The following is a 12,182-nucleotide window of genomic DNA, read 5'->3' on the forward strand; positions in this document are numbered from 1 at the left end:
CCTCAACTAAAAGCGTTTTGATCACAACATCTTTTTGCTGTATGGTGGGCACCTCCACTATTTCATTCCCACAGAGCTGATCTGAGCTCAGGGCCTCAGCACTGGCTGTGAAATTCACTTTACCTAGGACAAAAAAGTCACCCGGTCACAACTATGCTATATAAGCAGTTAAGGATGTCCGGCCATCCCTAGATCTGAACAGTCTCCCGGTTATTAAAAACGGTGGGCTGTATTCTCCTTTCTGCAGCTGATTAAGCACTGAAGCTACGTATTTTTAATATACAGCTGTTTTCAGCAGATCCTAAAAGCATTGTTGAGTTTTAAGCACTTTGTCACTTTGTAGGAAGGACAGTGCCATCCGCCATTTTTAGGAACAGACACTTCATTTGTAAGCACGAGTTCCAACTTAAATATGAATTTCGGTCTGACACTGATTTTTTCAAAATGGAACCCAGGGGCGACCTATAAATTACAGTAATTTTACACCTAATTTCCCATCATAGATTGGAATTTACCAAAGAGTCTGATAGGGTAACGTCTAGCCTTTTGAATATGGTCTCTTTGTAGATCTCTTCTTGTTAAGGTATTTAAATTTAGTAGCTGAAAACAGTGGGGTTGTACAATGAACCAGAGCATACAGTTATAGCTGACTGTTTGGAGAGTGCTGGTTCCTGCATGAGGCAATCTCCACTGTGATTGGTTGCTGTGGGGGTGAAGGGGGAGTTTCACTTTTTTCCTTGCCATTTTTTTCTCCTGTGCCTGATTGTCCTGGCAATGGACATTTATTACATACCAAGTGATTTGGGAGTCACCATCCAAGACACCGTTTTCCTTCCATTTGCACAAATGCAGTAAGATCCTTCTTCCTTTTCCACAGGGTTCGCCTCAAAGTCAGCAGAAGGAGCCAGAGATATTGTGACCTGACCATAAAGAATAAGATGACAATGAGAAAGCTATGTGATACCCCTTGAGTGCTATACCTCCAGGGAAGGAATTCCTAAAAAGAAGAGAAAGAACAAGGTGGGCTTCAGTAGATAAGAAGTAAAGAGACACGCAAGACTTTCAGACAGAGAAAGGGTGAATTTTAGGCAAATGGTTGTCCAATCTCCTCTTAAAAGAACTCCAGTATTGGGACATCAACAACTTCTGGAGCAATGGCCCCCAATCTTTTGGGCATCAAGGACTGGTTGAATGGAGAGAGGATTTTACATGGCCCAAACCAAATTTTCATCTTCTAATGTGGCCCAGGGAAGGTGAAAGGTTGGACACCCCTGGCCTAGAGGGTGCGAGGTTTCACGTATTTCCCGGAAGTGTTGAAACAAGCCTTTTTTTGGCCTCCAAAGGCTTCCCTCGAGCCTCAGGGAGGCCGAAAAAGGCCTCAAACGGGCTGAAAATCAGCTGGAAGGTGTGCCCATGCACAGTACAGGTAAGTTTGCCTGCAGCTCATGTGCCCACACAAATGGCTCTGCGTGCCACCTGTGGCACACATGCCCTAGGTTCGCCATCCCGGGTCTAGACAAATAGCTGCCCAATTTCTTCTTAAAACCTCCAGCGATGGAGCGTCCACAATTTCAGATAAGTAGTTGCCCTATCTCTTCTTAGAAACCTCCAGTGATGGAGCGCCCACAGCTTTGCAACCCCACAACTGTTAAGGACTCCTTACCCAGATGCAGCGAGTCTGGTAGGAGAAGACGGTGGCTTTGAGAGGGAAGGCTTCTCCTCGCACCACGGAGTATGGCAAGGTGAGTTCAATGAAGAACGGCTGGAAGGCCTTCAGAAAAGTGGGCTGGGCCAAACCAAAGCCTGTGTTTGCTGAAAGACAGAAAGCTCCAGCTTTCCATTCGGTGATGGTGTCCGGGATGGTCACGGGAACAGACAAGGGTTTAGAATCTCTGAAAGACAGAAGAGATCAGCAAGCGAAGAGAAGGGATACCAAAATCTTTGCAGTGAGGAAACCTATGCAGGGCCAATACATAGCAACTCAGTGACAGAATAATCCATAATTAACAATAGCAATGGGATCCCAATTTCCATCGCTAAGCAACATGGTTTTAAAGCACAATGTCATGTCACTGAACCATTCTGGCTGCCATCATTAAGCGAATCCCTGGGACAATGCAATGGTCATAAATAAGAGTCAGTTGCCAAGCCTCTGGATTTTGAGCACATGACCACGGACATGAGTGTGAAAAATGGTCATAAGTCCCTTTTTTTCAGTGCCATTGTAACTTTGACAGGTCACTAAATGAACTGTTGTAAGCTGAGGATTACAGGTATTATATATGTTACAGCCAAGGCAACCTGCTTGAGTTTTTAATCTTTTCCACCTCCCTGAGTTCAACATAAGGATCTGCACCTTAAGGGTGTCTTAAGGGTTTCTGGTTGATATCTCCAAGGTTGCCCCAACACACTTAAGAAAAGGGCATGGCTTATATCACACCACCACCATTCTGCAAAGAACTTGCAGGTTGGGCTGACATAGTTTAAACACGTGGGAAGCAGCAGATGCGGGAATATTTTCTGAGAAGCTTTTAGTCAATGAATGGCCTGTTCTTTTGCAGCCTGATACCACCACTTACTCTAATATCACCAAATCCCACAACCAGGTTTCAGGGAACTGCGTTCTGACAGTCTCAACGGGCATTGTTTGGGTGATAGAAGTACGAAGAGCATAACTACGGTCACGGGGAGCTGAAAAACTCATCGGTCCTGGACTATATAGTACATCTAGAGGAAAAGAAAATGAGAGAATTTACATGTATTCCACCTTATTTGTAAAGACCTTTGATAGACCTGATCTGCAGGAACTCATCTCATCTCTTTGAAGGCATGTCGTGTTTTCCCAAAAATTAGACCCAGTCTTATATCATCATCATCATCATCATCATCATCATCATCATCATCATCATCATCATCATCATCGTTGTTGTTACTACTACTGCTACTACTACTACTACTACTACTACTACTATTTTGGCTCCAAGATGCATTAGGGCCTATTTTCAGGGAAACACAGTACCAGAGATGGTGAGGGACCGGCCCCCGCCACCACCTCTAGCCCTCCCCCCCCCCAGTGCACGTCATCATCATCATCACCATACCTCTGGTTTGGAGCAACATGACCTCCAAACGTCACTGGAGAAAGGTACGTGCCCCTCTCCTGCTTCCGAGCTCCCCAACTCTGGTTGCCCAATATGAGAAATGTGGGCCACAAAGGATGCTGGCATGATCTGGCACACAACTGTTTGTTGTCCCAAAGGTGCTTTTTTTCAAGGGGCAACTGGATTTTCTGATTTTTCTTTGAAGACAGTTCGCTTCTCATCCAAGAAGCTTCTTCAGCTCTGACTGAATGGAGGGGAAGTATTTATACTCCTTGCAGACAGCTGGTCATTTGCATTCTTTTAGCAGGTTGTTAAGGTCACCTGGAGGTTTATCTGTGTCATCAGGGTCACCCGAATGGTGCAAAATAGTGTGGAGCCTTCTTGGAATTGTTGAAAGGACTGGGTTGTAGATTGGAATACAACATCATCTATCTCCAATCTACAACACAGTCCCAAGAAGGCTCCACACCAATTTGCATCACTCAGGTGACCCTGATGACACAGATAAACCTCCAGGGGACCTTAACAACCCACTAAAGACATGCAAATGTCCAGCTGTCTGCAAGGAATATAAATCCTTCCCCACCCTCCAGTCAGAGCTGAAGAAGAGTCTTGGATGAGAAGTGAGACATCTTCAAAGAACAACCAGAAAGTCCAGCAGTGGCCTCTTGAAAAAAGCACCTTTGGGACAACCATGACCTGAATGACTGAGAATCTCCATAGGCAGCTGTTTGTTGTTTTTGGAAGCAATGCTCTTAAATTTATACAAAGGTATCCTAAACAGCATGCATGTTTTAGCTGGATTGTGCACCAGAGAAGCATCTAAATTATCTGTTATCTGTTATATGACTTCTCTTCCGTCTGGCTCCTCTTGTGGGAATTAAGACTATTACTACGAGTAAAGATCTTTCCACACTCCATGCATTGATACGATTTCTCTCCTATGTGAATCCTATTATAGGAGATAAGAGGACTACCCTTCCTAAAACCCTTTCCATGCTCCATGCTTCGATATGGATAGGAGAGGATAGAATAGAATGATTTATTTAGCGAATGGCAGAATAGAATAGAATCAATGGAATACAAATTATATAAAGAATGGAATGGGATGGGAAGGAATAGAATAGAATTTAGAATGGAAACAGAAATAGAATAGGAGCTGGAAGGGACCTTAGAGGTCTTCTAATCCAACCCCCTGCTCAAGCAGTAGACCTTACACCAATGATAGCCAACCTATTCAGCACCAAGTGCCCAAAATGCATGCACACGTGCACATCCAGGGGTGGGATTCTAACAGTTCGCACCTATTCACTAGAACCAGTTGTTAACATTTTAAGCAGTTCAGAGAACTGGCTGTTAGAAGAAATTACTGGCCTAATCCAGTAAGGAAGGCAGGAAGGAAACATTCTGGTGTTGCTTACAGAAACTGCCTCTCCATTAACCCATATTACATTCTTAGGCAGGACTAGACTTCCTGTGTCAGGAACTTCTCTGGAGTTATTTTTCCTTCCTTTGCTGGTACTTTGCTTGTGTGGTGTAACCATTCAAAGTTACAATGGCACTGAAAAAAGTGACTTGTGACCATTTTTCACACTTAGGACTGTTGCAGCATCCCCACAGACATGAGAGGCCAGGCGAGGAGATGCATGTTCGATGTGAGAGATATTGAATTGGCCACACCCAATCAATAACATGACTACCAAGCCATGCCCACCACCTAAGCCATGCCCACAGAACTGGTTGTTAAAAATTTGAATCCCACCCCGTGCACATCCCCAAAATGTAATACATGCACATCCCCGCCCCTGCGCCCCGCCCCCCCCATGCATGCATGGCAGACATCTGAAGATCAGCTGGCTGGTGGGAGGCACACACACCCATGCATGGCAGAGCTGAGCTGGGGTGACGACTTGTGTGCCAACAGAGAGGGCTCTGCATGTCACCTCTGACTCCCATGCCATAGGTTTGCCATCATGGCCCTATACCATTTCAGACAAGTGGCAGTCCAATCTCTTCTTAAAAGCCTCCAGCGATGAAGTGCTTATCACTGAAGCAGCTCAGAACAATGTACATATTATACCTTTCTACAATTTTACCTTATCGACCATACCTCACTTGTTTAATGGAGTCATAAGGAAAATCGAAAGGGGAGGAGGGTTCCCAAGCAATAAACTCAGTTGCAATTGTGAAAGGCAGAAAGAAAGAACTCCAGGGATGGGATTCAAATTTTTTAACAACCAGTTCTGTGGGCATAGCTTAGTTGTTGGATGTGGCTTGGTGGTCATGTTATTGGCTGGGTGTGGTCAACTCAATATCACTCACACTGAGACACGCATCTTCTCGCCTGGCCTCTCATGACTGTGGGGATGCTGCAACAGTTGTAAGTGTGAATAATGGTGATAAGTCACTTTTTTCAGTGCCATTGTAACTTTGAATGGTCACTCCACACAAGCAAAGTGCCAGCAAAGGAGGAAAAAAAACTCCAGAGACGTTCCTGAGACAGGAAGTCTAGTCCTACCAAGAATGTAATAAGGGTTAATGGAGAGGCAGTTTCTGTAAGCAACACCAGAATGTTTCCTTCCTGCCTTCCTTACAGGATTAGGCCAGTAACTTCTTCTAACAACTGGTTCTCCAAACTGTTTAGAATGTTAACAACCGGTTCTAGAGAATAGGTGTGAACTGGTAGAATCCCACCCCTGAAGAACTCCCTGGACTGAGTGCTCCTAAACTCCCAAAACATTCCTCAGGAGGCTGAAAAACTAAATTCCGTTTCTGCTGCAAACCCTGAGAAATACAAAGGAAAACCTTTGTTTTTGATTGGCAGAAGATCTTTTCCATGCAAACAGCTGTGATTTTTGTCAAGATCGGTAGGGAAACAGGCAATCCTTGTCTTTATGACGACTTAACAACATAACTTTTGGGCTCAATTGTGGTTGTAAGTCGAGGAATAGCAGGAGGTAACTCATGCTCTTTAGTCAGCATAGACAAAAGCACATGCAGAAATACACACACACATAAAGTTTCCCTTTGTGAGAGCAAAAGAGCATTTTAAAAAAATATTTCCAGAGTGCATATCCTACAAATTCAGCCCTCCATAGATCAAATGCTTACCGTAGTGGCTTCTGAAAAACGAGTGGCGAAAGACCTGACATATGTTTGGCTTGCGTATTTTAGTGCTAGTAAAAACTTTTAAACCCAAGTCCTGTCAAAAGGAATGAAGACACAGTGAAACATTTCAGAAAGCATGAACAGACACAAATGAATTTTTTTTTGAAAGTCCAAGGTGAATGCAAGGGGTAAAATTCCAATTTTCTTGTGACTTTTCCAACAACTGCCTGGAAATCATTTGCCTCTGTAAATCAAGCTCTTCTCTGCCATAGCAGAAACCCTAAGTATTATACTGTATATGAGATATCATTCAGAACTAGCTCCTTACCAAACCTATGGTCCTTAGCTACCATCATCCCTATCTTCAAAAAAGGTGACCCTAGCCTGGTTGAAAACTACAGACCAATCTCACTCTGTTGTGTCATATGCAAAGTCATGGAATCAATCATTAACCAATTCATCATTCTCCACTTAGAGTCAAACAACCTACTCTTAAAAAAAAACAACAATTTGGTTTCAGGAAAAAATTGTCCTGCAATCTACAACTATATTGCAAAAACATATCTACTTGACCAGGGTAAAGCTATAGATGCAATTTACATAGACTTCTGAAAAGCCTTTGATTCAGTGGTACACGACAAACTACTGTTAAAATTAAACTCTTAGGGCATTTCCGGATCCCTCCATAAGTGGATTACTGCATTCCTGTCAAACAAGCAACAAATAGTAAAAATAGGGCATGCTATATCAAACCCTGCTCCATTTAACACCAATAGTATCAATTGGTATTCTAGTTCCTAAATGTTATTTGAGAATTGAATTCTTATTTTAGATGAGGATTAGTGTTTTTTGTTCTCATCACTACCATGCAACCTCAGATGTTAATTTAAGAAAATCCACGAGAAGAAGGTTTGCAGAACTTTTTTTATTATCATATCACAGGGGCTATTGGGAAGGTTTTTCCGCCCTTTTTGAATCCAAGCCCTAGGTGGAGTGATTTGTGTCTTTTTCATATCATATCAATGAGGCAGACTCCCAGACTCCTCAAGACAGACATTTGAGAAAGGCTGTGGCTCCATTGGGGGCAGGAAAAGGATGGGAATTTTTCATTTAGAGAATGTCTTTATACTGACTTATTTTCAGGCCAAGTTCCTTATTAAATATAGCAGCATTACACTTACTGTGCAATAGCTTGCCTGAAATAAATCTGGTGGGACATCATCCATATCCAGAGGATACACAGATTACTGTTTCTTCTCTAAAAATAATCCTGTTACCATTGGCAAGAAATTATCCAAAGCAAGTGAATTATCTAGTGTGGCGGAAGTCTACTAATACAACTTATTGGATTAAATGAAGTGTCACTCCAAATCTCGACCAACAAATGCTCTGTCCTACACATTGGTAAAAAAAATCAGTACACCAAATACAAACTAGGCAGATATGACCTTGTTGATGATCCTCACTCTGTCAAGGACCTTGGAGTTCTCATATCAAATGACCTAAGCTCCAGAGCTCACTGTAACAGCATTGCCAAAAAGGCATTAAGACGTGTAAATCTAATCTTATGAAGTTTCTCCTTCGGAAATATCGAATTGCTAACTAGTGCATACAAAACTTTTGCCAGTCCAATACTCAAATACAGCTCATCAGTCTGGAATCCACACTGCATAACAGACATTAATACAATTGAGCGAGTCCAGAAGTATTTCATGAGAAGAGTACTACACCCCTCTGCTCACAACAGAATACCCTATATCACCAGGCTTGAGATTTTGGGCTTGGACAACTTTGAACTATGCCGCCTATGGTTAGACTTAAGCGTAGCACCCAAAATAATTTGCTACAATGTCCTACCAGTCAATGACTACTTCAGCTTCAACCACAACAATTAAAGAGCACACAACGGATACAAACTCAATGTAAACCACTTCAAACTTGATTGCAGAAAGTACGACTTCAGCAACAGAGCGGTCAATGCCCGGAATGCACTACCTGACTCTGTTTTTACATCTTCTAACCCCCACTCCTTTAACCTCAAACTAACCACTATTGACCTTACCCCATTCCTAAGAGGTCTGTAAGAGGCGTGCATAAGTGCACCATCGTGCCTACCGTCCCTGTCCTACTGTCCTCATTTATTCATACCTATTTCCTGTATTCTTACTCATATTTACACTTATATCGATTATCTTGTAAGCGATTGACAGATCAAATCAAATCAAATCAAATCAAATCAAATAAATAAATAAATAAATAAATAAATAATCAACTGGTCTACAACCCTGGGATCTCCTGGTCGTCCCTTAAATGCTGTTATCTGACCAACCAAAGGTAATGACTCAATTCAATTCTTGGAGGGGTTTTTGTGTGTGGGGGGGGAGACATCCATCAAGTGATTTGGGAAACAGTATGGAAGGGGTTTATCCTCACCTGTATCAAGGTAGATTTTTAAGCCTAAATTATAATATTGAATCTCTTGAAGATATCCTATCTTCCTACTGAGCAAGTCTGAGTTTTCTTCACTTTTTGAGATCAGCTAAGGCAGGTGTGTCAAACTGGATTTCTTCGAGGGCCGGATCAGCATTGCAGTTCTCCTCTATGGGCTGGGGGAATGGCACGGACGCTTCCTGAAGCAACTTGCCAGCCAAAAGGGCATGGGGGGTGTGCATGGCCCCCTCATGCCTCATTTTTTGTCTCCGTGAGCACTCTCCTGGCCGAAAACGGGCTGTGAGGAGGCCCCGAGGCCTCCGCGCGGCCTGTTTTTGGCCAGGAGAGTGTTGCTGGAGGCCGGGAAGGCTGAAAATGGGCCTCACTGGGCCTCCGTGCGGCCCTGGTTTTGGCCAGCAGGGTGCTGCAAGAGGCCGTGGAAGCTGAAAATGGGCTGCGGGGGGGGGGCATGCCCCACCTCCCCCTGCAGCTCGTTTTGGCTATCAGAGTCACTGTGGGCCAATCCTTTGATATTTTCAGGCCGGCCCCACCTGCCAGATTTAGGCACTCCACGGGTAGGATCCAGCCCGTGGGCCTTGAGTTTGACATCCCTGAGCTAAGCAGTTCAGTTCTTATCAATTGCTAGCCTGTCACTATTCAAATCTGGCATCTGAGCTAAGAGTTTCTGTCTAAACTGGAAGAAGGCAGAGACTAAAGTGAGCTTGAAGGGGAAGTGACTCATGTCTGCCCAATAGAATAAGGGAAATTTCACTTTCCAGAAGCAGCCCAGAAGCTCACCTTGAGAATTTTGGAAACATCGGCTTCCCCATAAGAAAAAGGATCAGGGTGGTAAGAGATACCATCTACTTTAATATTTTCCATTGTGATGCATGGCTTTGGGTCCCAATCACTCTCCAAGTATCGGTCACGTGAAGAGTCTGGGAGCAATTTATAGATCTGAAAAGAGAGACGTTGCAATTCATTAGGGCGCAATTCATAAGAGCACCATAGTGCCGCCCGTCCCTGTCCTATTGTCCCCATTTAATCGTACCTATCTTCCATATTCTTACTCATGTTTATACTTATACCTATTATTTTGTAAGCGATTGACAAATCAAATCAAATAAATAAATAAAAATAAATAAAATTTCATGCGGACCCCCAATCCAGTTAACTCAACAATAGAGGAGGGAATTTTTTTGCATTTTTGTGCTTGCTAAGATGGGATACCCAACTCTTTCCTCTAACATTTCCCTACATTTGCCATTTAACGAATGGTTCTCGACAACCGAGCCCCCAAATTTCTGCTTCTAAGCAACACAGCTATGTGAGTTTTGTCCCATTTTACGACCTTTCTTGCCACAGTCATTAAGTGAATTACCGCAGTGGTTAAGTTAAGCAAACAATAGATACAAACTCAAGGTTAATTGCACCAAACTTGATTGCAGGAAATACGACTTCAGCAACAGAGTGGTCAATGTCTGGAATACTCTACCTGACTCTGTGGTTTCTTCCCCAAACCCCAAAAACTTTAACCTTAGTTTGTCTACTATTGACCTTACCCCTTTCCTAAGAGGTCTGTAGGGGGCGTGCATAAGTGCATCAATGTGCCTACCATCCCTGTCCTATTGTTTCTTTTTATTTTCTTATTCGTATTCATTTCATGTATTTATAACCATGTTTATACTTATACCTGTTATCTTATAATCACTTGACAAAATAAAATAAAATAAAAATTTCCACAGGAATGTGAAAACTCTGGATTAAGGGGTACCATTTAGATAATCAGTTGTGTCTTGACGATTCCCTGGGCCAGGTGTCTCCCCATCTTCCAATCTTGCACTGCTTCTTATTGGATACTCTGGTTGCTTTCAGCTTCAATGGTGTCCAGCAACATTTTTTGGCAGCCTGATATGTTTTTACCACTAACTCTTCCCACTACCTGACTCTGTGGTTTCTTCCCCAAACCCCAAAAACTTTAACCTTAGTTTGTCTACTGTTGACCTCACCCCTTTCCTAAGAAGTCTTTGGGGGCGTACATAAGTGCACCAATGTGCCTACTGTCCCTGTCCTATTGTTTCTTTTATTTTTCTTATATGTATCCATGTATTCATAACTATGTTTTTACTTATACCTATTATCTTGTAAGCAATTGACAAACCAAATAAAATAAAAAAATAAATAAGTTAGTAACAGAGTTGTTAAGTAAAACAACTGCCTTCCCCATTTACTTTGCTTGTCGGAAGGTCGCCCAAAAGTGATCATGTGACCCTAGGGTAGAGCAACTATCCTAAATATGATCCAGTTCCAAATTTTGATCATGTAAGCATGGGGATGCTGCAACAGTTGTAAGTGTGAAAAACGGTCATGAGTCACTTTTTTCAATGCTGTTGTCACTAAACAGGAGCCATGGTGGTGCAATAGTTAGAATGCAGCATTGCATGCTTACTGCCCCACAGCCAGGAATTCCAGAAAAAAAAATCCTGACAGTGAGAACAATTAATCAGTGGAACCGCTTGCCTCTGTATATGTTGTGAATGCTCCAACCCTGGAAGTTTTTATGAAGAGACTGGACAACCATTTGTCTGAATTGGGGTAGGGTTCCTGGTTAAGCAGGAGGTTGGATCTCCAAAGTCCCTTCCAAGTCAAGTTATTCTGTTAATTCTATTAATTCAAATGCAGCTGGGACTCAATCGATCAATCAGAATAGAGCCGGAAGGGATCTTGGTGGTCTTCTAGTCTAGCCCCCTATTCAAGCAGGAGACCCTATAGCATTCCAGAAAATTGGCTGTCCAATCTCTTCTTAAAAACTTCCAGTGATGAAGGACCCAAAACTTCTGAAGGCAAGCAGTTCCACTGGTTAATTGTTAGGAAGTTTGTCCTTCATTCCCAGTTGCTTCTCTTCTTCTTTTTTTCAAATATTTCTTTTATTTTTACTATATAAAGAAAGAGCAACAATTTAAATATCTATATAAACCAGGGGTCTTCAAACTTGACAGCTTTAAGACTTGTGGACTTCAACTCCCAGAATTCCTCCTCCAGTCATGTTAGCTCAGGAATTCTGGGAGTTGAAGTCCACAAGTCTTAAAATGGCCGACGTTGAAGGCTCCCGTGCTAGACCAGGGATCTTCAAACTTGACAGCTTGAAGACTTGTGGACTTCAACTCCCAGAGTTCCTCGTCCAGTTATGTTAGCTCAGGAATTCTGGGAGTTGAAGTCCACCAGTCTTAAAGCTGTCAAGTTTGAAGACCCTTGATATAAACAGTGTGTTGTCTGGTGACAGTTAGTTTAAGCAATAGCCATCATCATCATCATCAAGTTCATTAGTAGCGATCATATAACAGTATTTTCTCAACATGTTAATACTTAATTATTAATACTGTTAGTATTAATACTAAACATATTGATAATAAACCATTAATCCTTCATGGTAAAGTTAAACTTTCATTTATAATTAAACTAAATTAATTTATAATTAAATTATAATTAAATTTAATATTCTAACTTCTGTTTCTGTTATTTAACTATAGATAAAACAAATCA

General features: G+C 42.3%; 1 protein-coding gene across 1 annotated transcript in view; it reads right to left on the reverse strand.

Annotated features, from left to right (window-relative positions):
• Positions 1–12,182, reverse strand: part of LOC113451610 (alpha-2-macroglobulin-like) — an 83,413-nt gene that overhangs the window by 26,873 nt on the left and 44,358 nt on the right. The window contains exons 16-21 of the mRNA XM_026722989.2: positions 9,438–9,596; positions 6,213–6,303; positions 2,580–2,727; positions 1,664–1,892; positions 794–920; positions 2–123 (exon numbers count right to left, since the gene is read on the reverse strand). Of these exons, the coding sequence (XP_026578774.2) occupies positions 2–123; positions 794–920; positions 1,664–1,892; positions 2,580–2,727; positions 6,213–6,303; positions 9,438–9,596 (876 nt within the window). The remainder of the gene's footprint in view (position 1; positions 124–793; positions 921–1,663; positions 1,893–2,579; positions 2,728–6,212; positions 6,304–9,437; positions 9,597–12,182) is intronic.

Source organism: Pseudonaja textilis, chromosome 2 (assembly GCF_049901715.1).
Source record: "Pseudonaja textilis isolate UNSWEBS1 chromosome 2, rPseTex1.2, whole genome shotgun sequence".
NCBI lineage: Eukaryota > Metazoa > Chordata > Lepidosauria > Squamata > Elapidae > Pseudonaja > Pseudonaja textilis.